Source organism: Pseudorasbora parva, chromosome 23 (genome assembly GCF_024679245.1).
Source record: "Pseudorasbora parva isolate DD20220531a chromosome 23, ASM2467924v1, whole genome shotgun sequence".
Classification (NCBI taxonomy): domain Eukaryota; kingdom Metazoa; phylum Chordata; class Actinopteri; order Cypriniformes; family Gobionidae; genus Pseudorasbora; species Pseudorasbora parva.
In genome coordinates this window covers 13,901,083-13,919,718 of record NC_090194.1, presented here as the reverse complement: position 1 = coordinate 13,919,718, position 18,636 = coordinate 13,901,083, and the positions used below count along the sequence as shown (strand labels likewise).

Below are 18,636 nucleotides of genomic sequence, written 5' to 3'. Positions count from 1 at the left end.
GAACAAAGAGAATTTGACCTGAGAATCACTTTTTTTTTTTTTTTTTTTTTTTTTTTTGTGACAAACTACATCCAGTGGAGTAGACGAAGTCCATCAACACCCCTAATGCTTGCACAGTCCTGTATCTCATCCTGGTCAACATTTCATTCAGTAACATTAGTTTTAATTTATATGGCGTTTAATATTGATGCTCACAGGTTTTTTTTTCATATGCATGAATTTACATGCAATTGCTTTTTACTGCGTCTTCCTCATATGTTTTGCTCAGGAGATTCAGTATTCAATCAGAATGAGTAATGGCAGCTAACAGTGGAAACCCAGAAAACTGTGTTTGCTGGTCAAAGAGTAAATGGTACACATTGTTTTAACTATCCCTTAAATTTGTCTCCTGAAAATGCTGACTCATGGCTGTACCGTGATGGTCTTTAGCATTATGACTTCATGGATTCTGTAAAAACGACATTACTTTTCACCTTTTAGGTAATTTAATATTTTTTATGCTCCCCAAGGCTGCATTTATTTGAAATATAAAATATTACAATTTAATATAACTGAATTTATCCCCCAAACATAGCTAGTCTTCAGTGTCACATGATCCTTCAGAAATCATTCTTATATGCTGATTTGCTGCTTAAACATTTATCAATGCTAAAAATGCTATATATTTTTATAGGGCTTTGATTTTACTCAGGATTCTTTAAAGAACAGCATTTATTTGAAATTAAAATCTTTTGTAATGTAGTCTTTTACTGTCACTTGATCAATTTAATCTATCCTTTATGGATAAAAGAAACAAATAGAATATTGATAAACCTTTAATGATCCCAAACTTTGGCATAAACCATATAGAAATGCTGAAGTTTTGGAGCGCATCAGAAGGGGTGTAAGTGTTTTGAAGGGGAACTCGAGTCACATGGCTTAAAAATAGCAGGTTATTGGATACTTAAAGGGCTCTATTTCCACAAATGACCTGAATTTTTTTTCCCTTCTAAAGGTGAGAGTGAAACAATAGGTGTTCGACTTCATGTGGCACTTCACAGACCGATCAGCACCTGACTCGATACAGTACTTGCCAGTTAGAGATTCTCTAGAGACCACACTGACCATCAACAGTGACGTATGGCATCAAAGCACTGCGTGAGTGCAGCTGCACAAGCTCGGACGACACAGCTCTTCCACAATTGGCCGACTTCACTGATAATGACGTCTTTTGTTTATTCTGACACTTACAGTTCCGCTAATGCTCTAATCAGTGTTTTTATAATAGTAAAAACTCATGTAACCATGTTATATTGTCATGTTTATCAAAATACGTGCTAGATAGATAGACCCACTTTATTGGTATTTAAGTAGTAGCAGCTTGGTATTTTAGTATAGGCTTATGTTGACCTTTATTCTTGTAGTGATGGTGCTGTATGAAGCGGTACATGAAGTACTTTTTGCTTAAAAACGTCTGTTTGACCAATATTGCATCTAATCAATTTTGTATGATAAACTCCGCATCACTATGGGAAGCAGAAAGTGTCTGATGTAATGGCTTCACATCTCCCCAGAATACAAGCGGCAACTCACTGATGGTTCTGTGCAGTGCTGTATGAAGTCGAACACCTAATATCTTACCATACATAATCTTTTGAGGTCTGACAAAATTGAGACGCTAGTGCAAAATGTTGCATTTGACTTCTAACTAAGGGTATGTTTACACAAGCATGTACTAAATCACATTTTCACAGGTTAGAAGACAATAAATAGATTTCCTGTATACACCCTACGATTATTCGTGGTTGATCACAGTTTATCAATGCAAATAGTGAATTAAACCATACAATATAAATTAAAAGAGGGAAGTATGTGCTGACAATGGCACAATATAGTTTAATCAACACACGAGATGTGAAAAACTATTTAATCTTTAATCTAAAACATTGCAGTTTAGCACAACAGGCAATTTTGTATCCACAATAATGTGAAAAAGAAATTACCCTGATTGAATTCCATCGTTTAAAAAAAATACTCTGGTTCTTAGCAGGTCTTAATAGCAAACAGCTCCACTTTGGTGTCGTCTGTCCAAAGGACATTGTTCCAGAAGTCTTGTGGTTTGTTCAGATGAAACTTTAAGCCGTGCTGCTTTCTCCTGGCAACCCTTCCAAACATGCCGTACTTGTCCCTTCTTTTTCTATTTGTGAGCTGAGGCCTCTATAGTCTGAGCTTTTGCAGTTTCTTTGAGCATTGCCACAGTCTGTGGGGAATTTGCTGGGATGTCAACTGTTTTCCACTTGTTAATAATCTTCCTTACTGTAGATAGAATGATGGATTTTAATTAAAATTGAAATGACCCCGTAACCCTTCCCAGATTAATGGCACCAACAATTGCTTCTCTGAGATCATTGCTGACGTCTTTCCTCATTGGCATTGTGTTAAAACGCACCTGAATGCTCTAGACCAGCAAACAGCCAAAACTCTGCTTTAACAGAGGTGATCACACTCGCTGATGATCAATTCATCAAATACGTATGATTACCAGTGCCTGACTGCTACTTACCCTCCTAGTTCCTGTGGAAGAAGGGTGCGTATCAATCATCTTCCTAGGGTAGGTCGTGGCTCAGTATATTATGTACATTAATTTGGGCACTGGTAAGGACATTAAGGATTCTGGCTTGCAACATTCCTCATTGTGCAACATTTTACTGTTGGCTAGTTTTTGTTCATTACCTGTCTATTGATCTATGTTTAGGTTGAAATATAGTTCAATAATAGTTTGTATTTTAAAACATCACGTGTCATTATGTGTAGTGAGTTGGCTCATGTGATTCATGCTCCTTATAGTGCTTAGAACTATAGTGCTTAGAAACTGAGCATCGATGTGCATTGTGGGACTTTTAAGGTGTGAACATTTCAGTGCATTGGCAGGATTTTTGCGATTGAGACAGCGCTTAAAATGGCCGACTACTGAACTATAGGGAGCTGATTAAGAGCACCATTAGTTTTTGGTTCCATGTTGGCCTAGTTTTTGCTAAATAAATAATGAATGACACGGTGTAATGTCATCTGTTGTTGTTCATCTGAGGTCATGAGGACCAGATGCTTTTCATTATGATCTGATATGTAAAACCATAGAATTCAAAGAGGGTGTACTTTCTTTTTCACATTACTATCTGCCACCATTATAAAAAATGTAATGGCCTGATATAAACATTTAAAAGCAATTCTGCTGTCTTTATGGTTTACTTTAACATACATTTAAGAAATAAATATTAACTCTAAATATACCGCTGGCAATTTACTGTAGCTATTTTGCTGTTTGGACAGTGCCATTGTAACATTAAATATAACTTACAATAATTTACCATGGTGATAGTTTCAGCTTAAGTCCTATAGTACAACACTACAGTATTATTATTTTTTGACATTGGTGTCTAATTCAAAGTGTTGAACCAGTAAGGTAATTCAGGATAATTGAGACATTTTCCCCCGGTCACCTCAGGCCAAAATGTGTCCCTAACAGGGTGTAACTGAATTTCAACAGGAACTATTGTTACAACAGCAAATATTTTCATAATATAGTGTGCAGTTTTAGTAAAAAAATGTAACTTATCACTTATCAAATGTTTATGCACTCCCAATGTAATTATTCATATCTAAGATAACATTGTTAATGTCCTTAGAATTGACCTCCATGAAGGCTTGTGCAATCACTGAAAAGATTATTAAAGTACCGCAAGAAAAATATTGTTGCTTAAGCAACTGCCCCCTAAAACATGTTTTTGTATAAGTATGTAGTATTTTATCTTATTTACTGAAGATATTATCCAGACCTATGACTGTGACGCTCGTTTTCAACTTGAAATGCAAATATAACCATGAAGATCCAGGAAAGGATGAAGAATACTGTGGCATTGGTCCAGTAGGTCCATGAGCATTTCCTATAGTCTAGGTTGTTGCTGAGATGCTGTTAAAATTGACACAAATGCTGAAAACCTTCACCTTTGACTACTATTACAAGAAAACACAGCAACATACATTTAACACTCAAAAATCGATCAATATGATGACACACACTGGGTTTTTATGTTCAAATGTTAATGTTGACCCCTAAAGTTCACATGTTTGATATAAGGTACAGCAAACATGAGTTATGATAATGAAAGAGGCCTGTCTATGTGGATATGGTTTGTAAAACTTTAATAAATTGGGTGTAATGTAAAGGAACAGTAAGATATCCAATGGTTCAGAATCTTGTTCAGTAAATAGTAGATTTACTAGTTATGCATTGATTGACATTTGGCAAATATGTTAACATTTACCATGAGCATGGACAGCTGAAACTGATTTATGCCCAAACGCTCTTCTGACAGAAGGACACTGCCTGTAGGAGTTAAAGAAATGTGTGTAAAACAAACATTTCACTTAAAACATAAGATGATTAGAAAGCTAGAGCATGCACATTTGGGAGATTTATTCATTTAAAAGGCTTTTTAATGCACTTACCCCACAATCAACAGCGAGCTGGAAGTCTCCGCAGATGTAGTCCAGTCCGAGACTACAGGGGTTGGGAGCAATCACAGGCTCCCTCTCACCAGAAACACACAAATTTGCCCTCTAAAGGGTCCAGAGAACAGAAAAATACCTCATGTAAACATTTCAAGCTAGTTATTATGCTCATTTAACAAAAAAAGATTTGTTAGAAAGTCAACACGTTGCATTTTATTAAAGGTGCATTCAGTAGTTTGGTGCTAATTTTAAAAAGATGCTAGGATCATTATAGAGTTTTTGTCATTTTCATGAGATGAAGACTCATAATAGTTATACTCATAATAGTTTTCTATAGCGGTGTGTTTCTCTCACATGGTGTGAGTCCCCCCTCTCAATGTATTTTGTTATACTGAAATGACGCGACCCGTGATATTTCAGTAAACTGAAATCGCATACTTTCGAAAAATGTATGCGACAAAAGTATGTCAGAATTCATATACCTATTTCTTCCGGCATTCTAAAGTTTGTGTTAGACACTTTACTATCCCATGAGGCCATAGGAGAGGATTTGTGAATAACAGTGAAATGATGCAACACACTGGTAGGTCACGTGATACTGATAATATAGCAAATGTAGTCCAGATTACATTCATACGCACATTCATAATATATAGAACTTTTTTGTGGCCCTGAAGTAATTACTTCTTGTTCAAAATAAGAACTTACTCAAGAGAGTTTGTGATTTCGGCGCAGTCTAGCATTCGCTGCCAGTAGTGTTGTGTTGTTTATTGATGTGAAGAGTGAAAATTACACAATGAAACACTTATCGTGCTTTACCAAACATTTGTGCGTCATAAAGATGCAAGATCTGAAGACGGAGACATTCCTGAGTAGTGGACAGGTAAGAGAATTAATTATTGTGTAGACTGCTCTCAAAAACACACTAGTAGGCCTATGTCTGTGTCATTTACATAAAACTCAGAGATCCATGTATTGTTGATCCACAACAATACATGGCAAAGCAGCATCTAAGACTATTGTGGTAGCCTATCTGTACTTACACTACACTAAGAACAGCAATGCTAATGCTAGCTAAGAAAAGAAGCATTCATGTTCCTTTACCAATGCAACAGAGTTGAAAATCCCTCTGCTGGAAGGCTTTTCAAATACATTAAAAAGGTCACAACTGTAAAAAAAAGACAACTGTATTTCAAAACCCCTAACCTTAAGTGTTCAGTTTTGGTTTTGCTACCATTTTTTTCCTCTGGGCATAAATTATACTACTCTGAAAAACTAGCAACACCCTGGTTGTAAGGCTGGTGTTCGGTTGGGTTCTCTGGTCTAGTATTCTGTAACAAAATCCACTGAAGGCAAGCTTGACTAACCCATGTGCAGTTTATTGAAATCCAAAACTATAAACAAATACAAGATAAACAGAGACTTTTCTTTCCATGACCATTAAACAAAAACTGACCAACCGCAGGTAACAATACTAAACAGAGCCTAACCAAACACCAGCCTTACATTGGCTTCATGTTCATGTGTTTTGCAAAGGTAAAGTCACTATGAAATCAAAATGTACAATAATTCTTTTTTTTTTACGGAATATTGCAGTTTTTATTATAAATGATCTGTGCACATCATTATTTTATTTAATTCATGTGCCCTCGTAATCTGTAATCACAATTCGGTAACTTCCCCTCCCTCTTGCAACAACGTCTCTTCTCTGATGATGCATTTACTGGCACAAGGGCGGGTAAACCTGTCACTCACATGAGATCCACCAATAGAAAACCACAACCATCCAACAGTCCAATCAATTCCCCTTAGACAAAAATCAAGTCCCGCCCCCATTTTTTCTTGTTTGAGAAGCTGTTTCAATACATGTCAGTAGAGAAGAAAGGACTATCACAACTTAAGTTTCATGCCAACTTAAAAGGTGTGTCGTATTTAACATTGTTCAGTATATATTCACCAGTAAAATCCTGTAAATTCATTCGGAATCCTTGCAATCGGGAATTTCACGTGAAGGCAAAAGATTTCCTCACAGAGAATTTGCATCGGTTTTAAGCTGGTCAAGTAAATTCACCTACAGAAAGTATCCGCAGACGTACGCCTGAAAATCTCCCTGGTTTAAAAGTGATTTCTGTGTGATCTTTATACATTGTCACACTATTGATGGACAATAGACCTTTTTTGCTCCCTTAAAAGTGCACCTTTTTTTCAGAAACTGTAAAAATCTAGTAGTTCCTACCTTACAAATATCCAGCGGCCCCTGCGGTTTGCTCAGAAGCACACGTAGCTGGTTCCCATGATGCTGCACGAACAGGTCGCACTAGATGAGATATAGAAATGATTATAAATGTTCAAATTCAGGGCACTCAAAAGTCAGCAATTCAAAGGATCAGCTTGATGCCTAACCTTCGGCATGGCACTGCGGTGCAGCTGGCAGACGGTGTTGAGGAATGAAGCTGCCTGGCGCTCGGTGGCATTGGAGCCCAGGTGCATTCGAGCGAGAACCGCCAACGTCAGACAAGAATCACAATCGGAAAGAGCCAGAGCCGCTGTTCAAAAAAGAGAGAGGGATGAAGAAACAGAATGGGAGGCAAGAAATTTGTGTCAAGTAGGGGTGTCCCCTGGTCTATATTTTTGTGAATTATTCCTTTATTAATGTTCGGACCTGTTGAAGACAAAAAACTCTAACCATTGACGGGACGCTCCCGTATTTCACAAATACGAAGGAGCGTGCATATGAAGTTAGGAGAGGTGTTGTTCAGTAGCATGTCAACCAACAGTTGGACGTATTTTTCAACCATCTTATTGCACTGTGGCTGGATGAGAGGAGGAAACTCACTGCACAAACTCTCAAGCAGGACAGTTATGATGTGCTGTAGGGGAGGAAACACAAAACACTGGCATTCAGGGTTTTTAAAATTAACTAAAGACTAAATGTGACCTTTATTTTCTATTGTAAAAAAAATTGCAGCTGCATTTTGACTCATTATACATTCTTCCACAGGAATATTTTTACACGTTAAAAAAATGCAAAATAACCATTTTATTTTGAAGATGATTATAATGTGACAACAACGTAGGATAATACATTTAGGAACATTAACACTTTCACTTACAGCTAAAAGAAATCCCTGGTACAAAAAAAAACTTAAACAAAGTACACTTTATCATACTTTTAAAAAGACTACTTATAGTTGACATAATATACTTAAATGCAAACTTAATGTAATGTTTTCAGACACTTAAATTACAATTCAATTAAAATATATTATATTTAAACATATATTAAATGCAGTTATCTGAACTTTAAAGTGCTTTTTGACCCAATCAGGTAGGACTTAAGTACATCTTTATGGAATTTCATAATTACTTCTGTTGTCTTTAAAATATGGTGAACTAAAATATGGTTTAATGTCATTTCATTATTGTCTCGTTTGTAATTATTTATAATGTTTAACCTAAATAAATTATTATATAGTAATATTGAATGAAACTAGTTTAAATTATAATCAAGTAGGCTTTTTATATGTGCTTTATAAGTGTAGTTATTTAAAGCATAACAAAAGATTATTAAAACTTAATGATTTACAATGTACTTTAAAGTTAAAGTGTGCTCGCTTAAAATACACTTAAGTGGCTTTTAATTTGATTCAGCCAATACTCCAGTCTGCGGGGGAAATAATTGTATATGCTGATTTAGTGATTTCTTATTATGATCAATGTAATATTATATATTTTTATATATTTTAGAGTAAACTGCACACTATTCAGTAGGAAGTATACCATTGTTCATGAATCTATAGTTATAAAAAATAATGTGATTGTGAATTTCACCTGAGTCCTCTCTTTGGGAAACAGATAACCAAGTGTGTTCACAACATATGTGCAAACCGAGCACTGAAAGGATCCCTCCATCTGTAAGAGAGCAGAGGAACTTTGTTAGCTTTGCAGAACATCCAAATAAATAAATCAAAACTTCTTCTAAATGTTACCTTCATAGTTGGCATCGTTACAGTTTTTGCCATGTGATTAAGCAACATATCTTTGATCTTCCCATTGTCATGGCCTCCACACAGTCCAAGAAAAGAACAGATGTCACTTGGATTCTGCAGAGAGAGATTTGAAAGAGTTTGGTTACATGTAAGTTTTCAAACCCATGTGCATTATTTTACTGTGCATTATTATGTCAAATGCATGGTTTCATCTAACTAGATCTTTGAGCTACTCACCATCATGCTGCTAATGAAGGTGATGGCCAGAGGAAGCATCTTTTCCACCTCAGTGTGGCAGATTTGAGTGAATTTGGCTGGCAACTTATCACACACTTGCTCAAGAGTGGCGGTTAATTTGGCCTAAACAAGTAAATGAATGATTGCAGTGAAGTTGCGTAAGAAAAGAAAACCCCACACATCTGATGTTTGAAAAAAAGGCATTCTTTACACTTGCTCCCTCCCCAGGGTGCAACCTCTCCTAGAGGGACAAAATGACCCCAAAATGACTTATGACACTAAGTGTGATCTTTAAACGTATTCATTTTTTTATTTTATCTACCTCTAAATCCTTGAATTTTTATATTTTAACTGAAAATAAGACACTTCTCGTTTTCTTTTTTTTCATTACTTGACCAAAAAAGTCAAATTCTACTGATGTTCTCTGCTGACCTCTAGTGGGTAGAAAATGACATTAATCTGCATTTTATGATTGTTGCCATTAGAGGGACCTATAGTTTCTCAATGGAGATTCTCTAAAGAGAAAATAAACTGTATTTTGGTAATTGGGAACAAAACTTAAAACTTAAATTAGCTTTTTATGCATTCATATATATATTCAGATATATATATTTTGTCTTTTTGTAATAAATGTAAAAGATTTGTTACTATTTTATTACAACCACAAAAAGGGAACTTCATAGCCTACATCCAGTGAAAGTAAAAAAAACCTCATTCCAATATTGGTTAGACCTGAGAAAAGCTTGTACAGCATTTGTTTGATATTTTTCAGTCTAATGTAATGCCAGTAGAAAGGAATATTCCAGATTGAGTACAAGTTTGTTTTTGTTTTTTTGTTTATTTTTTGAGTACAAGTGAAGTTGTCTGCTATCACCAGACCAAGCTCAATCTTTTAAAAGAACACGCAGACTTTTTGGGCCTTCAGCTTATTCACCCCCCATAGTTAGGGTGGGTTTGGCTTGTCAGGCTAACGCAGCGCCTGAAAATAGGCTAACTTCTTTCAACAGAACATGACAACCTGCTTACACAGGGAGCGTGCTGAGAACTATTTTCAGGCGCTGCGACTGTAATATCATTGTGTTTAATATTTAATTACAAGTGTCTCACTGTAAAGATTTTTTTTTTTAAAAAGAAAACAAGGGCTTAAGGGACAGTTCACCCAAAAATGAAAATCCATCACTTAGTCACCCACAAGTTGTTCCAAACCTATATGAGTTTCTTTGTTCTGCTGAACACAAAATAAGATACTTGGAAGAATGTTTGTAACCAAGCAGATCTCGGCAGCCACTGACTACCATAGTACATTTTTCCCCACTATTTTAGTCAATGGCTGCCGAGATCTGCTTGGTTACAAACATTCTTCCTTTGATGACAAAACGATTATCCCTTTATGTAAATATATTTTGTGATATGTAATATACATCTATATTATTCAACAAGAGTCCTCCATTGAGCCTAAAACAGAATATTCCTATAAGTGAATTTCGAGAGCAAAACATCATGCTATTGTATATTACATGAAAAGCTCATTGAAGGGTGGATGTGTTAGTACAGATTTAATACAAATGTCTTTGAAGGACCATGTCTGACTGATGGGGTGGTTAAGTGGATAGGTGAGAAAGACCAAATTTACCAGACTCGTGACTGAGTGAGAAGTTCAAGTGACCCAATTAAAATAGCCAAAGCGATATACACTTCTGCTTTTAAATTTTCAATACAACTTCCTTATTTATATGCAAATTTTAAATAAATAAACTGCTGTCATGTTAAGACTTTTTCAAAAGCTTTGACACTGATCGTAAATTCATGACTTTCAGTGTTAAACAGGAGCACTCTCACCTCAATCTGTTCGTCCTAGATAAAAGTAAAACACTGTATCTCAGACATCAGCAAAGAGACCATGTATTATTATTCACTATTACATCTGTGTGTGTGTGTGTGTGTGTGTGTGTGTGCTTTTCAATCCCAGTGGGGACTTCACCCTGGATACACACTGACTCCAGGGGACTCATGTCACCGTTGGTACCTAAATTGAGGTCCATGTGAGGAAACAAGCTTTTAAATTCATATGCTATTTTTAAAGGGTAAAAATGCAGTAATTTTCTGTGATGGGTATTTGTAGTGTAAGGGCATAAAATATACAGTTTGTACTGTATAAAAATACATTATGTCTATGGAGAGTCCCTGCAAAAACAGAGAACCAGACGTGTGTGTGTCCAGGTAAACCAACCGTTATGAGGTCAACATGTCACCACAAAGATGGCAATATATGAAGAACTTGTCATTGTGGGACATTTTTTGGTCACCATCCAGGAAAACACCTTATAAATCAGACCAAATTATGTGTTTTGAAAATGTAAAAATGCAGAGTTTTCTGTGATAGGGTTTAGGGGTAGGGTTACAGGGTTAAAGGGTAGAATATATATTTTGTACAGTATAAAAATCATGTCAATGCAAGTCCCCATGAAACATGAATACACAACATCATACCTGGAAGTCTTGATTGGAAACAAGGTCCTTCAGGAGCTCAAAAATCTGAGTGCAGTCCTGACACATGTCGCCCATCTACAGATTCCAAGATATTAGAGTATATTCAAAGGCCAAGTGTCCATACCTTTTATCTTATCAATTGTTTAATCTTTAGGGCGCAGACATAAAGAGAAGTGAGACGCGTGGTATTCTTAAAGGTTTGTGGTTTGGTGTATTTCAGGTACTGTGTGAAAGAGTTTGAGGATATGAAAATGACAACTTCCATTTTTTCTAATCAGTCAACGCATCTGTCTTAGAAACCAAACTATGGATTTAATATGAAACAATGTAATGCATATGATTTTATTAACTAATCAGAATAAATCTGGATTTGTAACATGTGTTAATGACATTTTAGCATTTTATGATTTTTTCTTAGCCAAGAGGCCCAAGAAAATAATCTCAGTCCAACAATTGTTTAAAATGCAGACTGACAGAGTAAGCCACCTTTTGTTTAAGAAGTCAGTATGTAAAAAATGTGAGGCATTTAAGATTCTTAAAACTCACCACTGTGTCATCCACACCCATAGGGACATTCTTCATGCCTGTTGTATCAACAGATCTTGTTATGCCTGTTAAAAATAAAATTACTTTTTCACTGAACTGAAGATGAAAACAAAAGGTGAAAATAAATGGCATGTATTTGGAAAAGAAAAATCCTCCCTCACATGTCTCTCATTTCTGTCAATAGGGGGGAGGGGGAGATGTGAAAGAGGGTTTTTCAGGCGTGACTTTTTACTGCGCCGAGCCGAAGTACTCTCAGAAGTGCTATTCCGCCATACATTATAGTTCTCCTGTTTAATCTGCTTAGACACCATGTTTTATTTTATGTCACCATACTAGGTGGTTCAACTTAGAGTTTAGATTCTCTACCCGAGCCCGAGCCCGAGCCCGAGCCCGAGCCCGAGCCCGAGCCCGAGCCCGAGCCTGACCCGAAACCGACCCGCGGGCCGGGTCAGGCTGAGATTTCCCTGCACTATCCTCGGGTCGGGTAGGGCCGGGCCCGTGATCAAGCGTTTGTTTTTTTAATCATTAGCCTACTTTACTTATCTAATTGGGTGGGCAGAAAGCTATGCTATAATCAGAAATTATATGTATATTTAGCAAAGTAAGAACTAATACAACAACTAAGAAACAAATGCGTAGGCTACAAAGTTGCACTAGTCAGGATTAGTGTAAAAATGCGTGTTAAACTCACAGCTCGAGCAGTGATGGAGCGCAGCATTATAAACAGAAACGCTCTGTGTCAAGAGCTGCTCGCGTGAACATTGCACTTTGCTTAATTAAATATCTTCGAATCGTTTCGTTTAAAAGCGGTCATTTCAAGCTTTCTATACGCATATTTGTCATGTCTGTGAGGCAAGTATAGCCTGCTGAGTTTCGGTTTATTTATGAGACGCGCGCTCCAGTTCATGAGATGAAATGAAAGCAATCACTCCCACGACTTCACCTCGCGATTATAGTCTGCTATTTGCTTTTTATTTATTAAATCCAGGCAATTGGCCCAAGAAACCAACTTTTTTAAAATTAAGATACAATTTAAACAAAACGAAATAAATGCTTTCTACAAAACAAAACTTAATATTAAACTAAATATAACCACCAAAATCATTTCTGACCCATTCTGACCTACTCATCGTAATCAGATGAAATGTAAAAATAATATTATAATATTTAAACATAAATATGAAGGAAAAAACACATTGTTTAATGGCAACAAAAAAGTAAGCTGCTCTGGATTTGAGCAAACATTAGTTTACCGGTGAGCGGATCATGAGCGCGCGCCTGCGGATTATTGAGCGGAGTCAAGTCAACTTTATTTATAGCCTATAGCGCTTTTACAATGATGATCGTTTCAAAGCAGCTTCAGAATGTGTTAAACATGAAAATATTGCAACAAAATGTTATTCGGCTGTACAGTCGCTGTGGAGAAAACTAAATGTAGTTTTATCATGAGCCTCACCAGTCCGCTTCACTGCACTTTGCTCATTAGCCTACAGGCTCGTTCTCGTCAAAACGCCCGTATTGAACAATGGTCGGTTTTAAATCGGGCTCGGGCTCATAATTACAGTTAATGTGTCGGGCCGGGCCGGGCTCGGACACAACGTGCACGGGCTCGGTTAGGGTCGGACTTGATTTTTTGAGCCCGATCTAACCTCTAGTTCATCTATTCAAACTGTATTTAAATAGGGAAAACGTGGAGGTGTTTGGTCGCATCTAACTTGATCTCTGTTTGGTATTTTAAACGTGCAGTATGCAACTTTTGGCCACTAGGGGTCACTCATTCAAAATAATAACAACTGACGTACTTTGGTGACGTCGGGAAAGTGCGTGGGCTCATGGGAGTTGTTGTCATTATTGCCACTGTCAACCAGCGAATCTGGCATCTCCAGCAGAAAACATGTTCACTGACAAGGTAATTGATTGTTATATTACATCTCTATTATTGTTAAGTTTAGTTACGGCTTTTCACTTTATGTAATGTCAATCTAATGAAATAGCAGCAAGCTACCGTTACTTAACAAACTTATCAGTAACGTTAGCTAATGTGTGAGACAGAATGTTGTGCGGGCGGTCGCTATGCCAACATACCTATAAGTTGGTAGGCTATGTTGACATATTAACCGCGCATCATAATTTGAGTTACTCAAATTATAGATATATTGACATGGCATCCGCGATTGTCGAACATTCTGTATATCAACTGTTCAATACGGAAATACATTTCAATTTAGTTTATCATTACCAACATAAAACAGTAAATGAGAGAACCAGCACCTGCAATACGTTGTTCATTGGAACACGCGCTGTGTCGCTCCCCACGTTCATCAATCATTCTAATAAACATTTATTTTGGAACTCGGAGATATATGAATAAGTAGATCATTATTAAATCAATATTATATGTAGCTAGTATTAACATATGATAAAAGTGACGGTCACCTTATATTAATTGACAAAGATAGTGGCATATTACCTTATGAAGCTAACGTTACTTTCTCCAGCTACATATAAAACCAATAATAGCTCGTCCATCTGCGTTTTACACATGACATCATCGTGTCACCAAATATACGGATAGAAATACTTTTGAATCAGTTTTTAAAAAAATAGCTCTTTCAGTCTCCAAAAACAGAGAATCCGCCTGTTTGAAAAGCCGATACAAAATGTATAACATTACGTATTCAGCTAAACGCGTCTCAATGTGGTCAAGATCGCTATGCAATATGCAAACATACAGCATGTTATGATTATATGATTATTATGTTAGCTGAATGGTTACTTAAATGACCTGTTTATTAAAACACAAGCGAGATCAGCATCTCTCTGCAGTCCGAGCTTGTCACGAAGATTTCGCCATCTTTCAAAGGCTTCTCCAAGGTTTACACGTCTCTTGCTTCTTCTACTGTCCCAAAATCTTCTCGGGTCATTTTTTTCACCCTTACGTTTGCGCTTTGTTGAGCTGACAAAACGTACAGGCAAAGAGTAGTCATGATCCATTATCATACAGACTTTTTTCTACGGGGGTTCCCCTTATACTGTCTGTCAGTGTTCCTCTTTGAGTTTGGCGGTTCCGCCCATAGATATCTATGGTTCCGCCGAGTTCCGCAGGAAGCAAGACGCAAACGTGGATATGACGTGAAAGACTGGCGACATAACGGAAATAAAGACACGGTCCGTGTCTTCGAATTAAAATATTAATTTCTCTGGATTTAGAAGTTAATTAGAACTGTCGGGATAATGTAAACACACAACTTTAAAAAATATATAACATAGATATAGTGATCTTTTATATTTTTAATGCTGAAACATTACATATTGTGCCTTTAAGTGCACGCACTCAGAGTAGAGGTATGTATCAACTCGTCTTAGTTAAGGGAATAACATAGTTTAATATGAAAAAGCGGTGAAGTATCCCTTTAACTACTATACTAACATTTGAATCAATAATTTGATACAATGCGCTTATTGTGCACATTCATGTTTTTATATCGTACTTACATTTTTAAAAACAGCTGAATGTAATTTCATATTTAATTAATTTCTGTAGTTACATTTATGATTACACTGTTGACACTTCCCTTACACCTAACCCTACCCTTAAACTTACCCAGACAACCACACCAGTCCCTAACTTTACCCATATCCACCTCAATATCAGCAAAAGTGTTTTGCAATACAATATGAACACAATAAATAAATTGTACTTGTTTTTTAGTACATAGTATTAAGGCCACCTAATATAAAGTGTGACCCAAATTTACACTGTTTGGGAGGATATTTGGAGAAGAAAAATATATGTATTTTTTTTATTTTATTTCCTATTTGGTTGAAATCAGGCAAACTTGTTAATAACAAAAAATATATTTTGTATTTCGTCACATTACATTATTACATATTTGCAAATCCATATCAAACATTCATTCCACATTTAATAAAATACTACAGATGTATATAGACATTATATATACAGAACATATCAACATTACAGTCATCATAGCAGTTCATTTACCTGAACCCAGAAGGGCAGTGAAGAAGAGGAACAGTTTGAAGGCCATCATGTCTTCAGTCACCTCGGCTAGAAGAACCGATGCAAAATTCTCAAATGTGGCGACAGGAACTGTTCAGCTCAAAGAGGAACTACTCTTTATATCAGACGCCCCAGCAGCACAACCCAGCTTTGATAACATAGACCCTTCACCGTGCAAATGAGAAAGCTGCGCTTCAACAAATAATGTTGCTTAATCACACTATTTGACAAAATAAAGAGCCAGGAAAAGCCAATATTTGTCATGTTTCTATACCATTCATTATTACTGATTCTTGCTGAGGCAAGCATAGTTAGGTTAGAGATTTATTCTAAAAGATGAGTGAAAAATCTTGCAGACTTTTTGTAAGAATTAGGCTCTCAGCTTGCACAAATTAAGAAATTTCAAGGTATGAGCTATTGTGAGAACGCCCTTCTCACTCCTGTTTTGTATTTTGCTTAATATTACTGTAAGTCACCATAAACCGTGCATGTATGTAAGATTGAAAACAGGATGGGAGGCACAAAGTGTCTTTCAAAAGTTATTATTCTCACTATATGTCTTTTGATTAATTATAAAGCTTCATTTAATTAGATTAAGTGAGAATCATATGGGATGATATTTCTTTGTTGGTGAATGTATATTATAAACCAATGCCCCAAGTAATATATTTTGAAGCTTGACCATAGAACTTTGCATTGGTAGTTATTCCTTCCCTCAGCTGAACATTCCTGACTGAAATGGCTGACGGCAAAGAGAAATAACAAATGGTTTCCCATTTGAATATAATGTAAAGTGTTATTTATTCCTTTGATGTCAAATACATTTTCTGCATCATTATTCCAGTGTCACACTATCCAAAATAAATCATTCTACACTCTAAAAAACACTGGGCTAAAATAAAAAAACCTAATTTGGGTTATTTTTAACCAAAGGGCTGGGTAAATATGAAAGGTGTCATGAACTGACTTTTTTTTAAATTGTATACTGTTTTCTGAGGTCAACTAATGACGTTTGTGTGGTTTTTACATTCAAAAACATAACTAATAAGTAATAGGCTACTTTCTACACTGATTTTGAGGCTTTCTTCTCGTTATAATGTTATGGGCGGGGGGGATGGGGGCCATAAATCCTCACATAGATCCATAATAATAATACTTTTAATTTGTACTTGTGCTCTTCCTACTTTTATAACAACTTAAGTAGGAAATATACATAGATTGTTATCAGTTTGCACTGCATAAGTTATGAATTATATCTAGGTTAATCCTTATTAAAGATACTGAATTTATTTATTCAAGAGCAGAGCATATAGTGATCAATTACTTTAGTTTTTTACATTGTCATTATAAGTGGTTACTTTAAAAGATCATCATCCGTCTCTGTTTTGTTTTTTTCCGCGTTATCACTCGTCATCTGACCTCACACACTAACCTCGCGATAACGGCCACCTACAGAACTGTAGGCATGACTGTAGGCTACAGCAGATGGCAGTTATCGCGAGGCTAGTTACAGATTGGAAATGTTTTTTTTGTTTTTTGGTAACCCATCTGGAAAACACAGCTCCCGGACTACCATTACTACATATCAAAAAGACGTTTTACTCACATAAGTTTGTTGCACCTTTTCTGTCGGATCTAATTTAGAAGGCACAACATTGTGTCTGCTAAATCAAGCACTTGAGGCTTGTTGTTTACAAACGATTCCGCAGTGAATTGAAGCGAACACACGGTCTTCCCCAGGTGAGCTGTAAAGAATCACACTCACACATTCCTAATATTATGATCCGAAGAAAGCTTATGCAGCGACTATGTTTATGTTCTTCCACAATATCTTGCTATCTTCTTCCACATTGTTATTGCTGCTGGCTACTGAGATCCGAGGCTACTCAGGCTATAGTGATCCGATCAGCTCCATGAGTCGGTGGGCGGGGCTACAGAATTACACGTTCTGTAGAGGCGGAGTTTCGTCGCGTGATGACCCAAGGATAAAGCACACCATCGTTTTCTGGGCCTGGTGTCAATAAAAGCTTTTCTTTGACTAAAATGGAAGTTTTCAGCTCTGGAACGTACAGGACAATCTCAAATTACCATGAACTTGTATGTATCAAAAGCTCAAAGGAAAGTTGATTTCTCAATTCATCACCCCTTTAAAGAACACATGTTGATTTAGTTTTATGGGCTATTCATACATGAATTAAAGTTTTGTATGATTTAATGATTAACTTAACCTTCTATAGTAGCCTATGCATTGGGCAATTCCATGCAAAGGTCATCTTTACGATGAAAAAAAAAAGTTGGTCACACACAAACAGATTTGTTCTTAAAATGTTTACTTGGATCTATACTTTATTGTATGCAACCATTCTCATTGAATTGTTTAGGTATTTGTCGTTTTATTACACCATAAATAAGGTGTGCACCAATGCAAGAAGAGTTTTTGAAATATCTGTGTTTTAGTGTTATCAAGAAAAGGAAATATATAGACTCAATGTTTCAGCAAAAGTTTATTATTTGGCAATTTCCTGATTAACAAGGGGATGATTATGCACTGTGTTCAATTAGCATGATTTAACAGTAAAGTTCTATGAATTTATAAGCCTCTTATTAAATGTGTCGTTGAGTTCCAGGGCCATGTAACATCCATAACGTTTTAGAGGATAAGTTTATGCTACATATACAGTGTTGATGAAAAAATGTCCAGCATTTCTGTGCAATGTTAACTTATATAAATGTATCATGTGATGAACATTTCATGCTCTTTTATTACTTGTAAACATTTTAATTTTGCGTTATGGATGTGACGTTACATATAAAGAAAATTCTAAAATCAAACCCACATGTGATATAAATGTGTTTTCC

The 18,636-nt window shown here is 36.2% G+C and overlaps 1 protein-coding gene across 4 annotated transcripts; it reads right to left on the bottom strand.

Moving 5' to 3' along the window:
- Positions 1-49: 49 nt before the first annotated feature.
- Positions 50-17,704, bottom strand: sftpba (surfactant protein Ba). Of its 4 annotated transcripts, XM_067433962.1 has the most exons (13): positions 17,384-17,704; positions 15,760-15,942; positions 11,754-11,818; positions 11,208-11,282; positions 8,718-8,840; positions 8,481-8,594; positions 8,323-8,403; positions 7,178-7,361; positions 6,895-7,037; positions 6,728-6,808; positions 4,489-4,599; positions 4,305-4,366; positions 50-2,295 (listed from the first exon to the last, which is right to left on the bottom strand). In XM_067433962.1, the coding sequence occupies exons 2-12, from the start codon at positions 15,806-15,808 to the stop codon at positions 4,331-4,333; spliced, it is 1,062 nt and encodes a 353-aa protein (XP_067290063.1). In that variant the 5' UTR covers positions 15,809-15,942; positions 17,384-17,704; the 3' UTR covers positions 50-2,295; positions 4,305-4,330. The 4 variants fall into 4 exon arrangements, with proteins under 4 accessions (XP_067290063.1, XP_067290062.1, XP_067290061.1 ...); XM_067433961.1 differs by lacking the exon at positions 50-2,295 and having other exon boundaries at positions 4,166-4,366; positions 15,760-15,825; XM_067433960.1 differs by lacking the exon at positions 50-2,295 and having other exon boundaries at positions 4,166-4,366; positions 15,760-15,964; positions 17,384-17,703.
- Between the last annotated feature and the right edge of the window lie 932 nt (positions 17,705-18,636).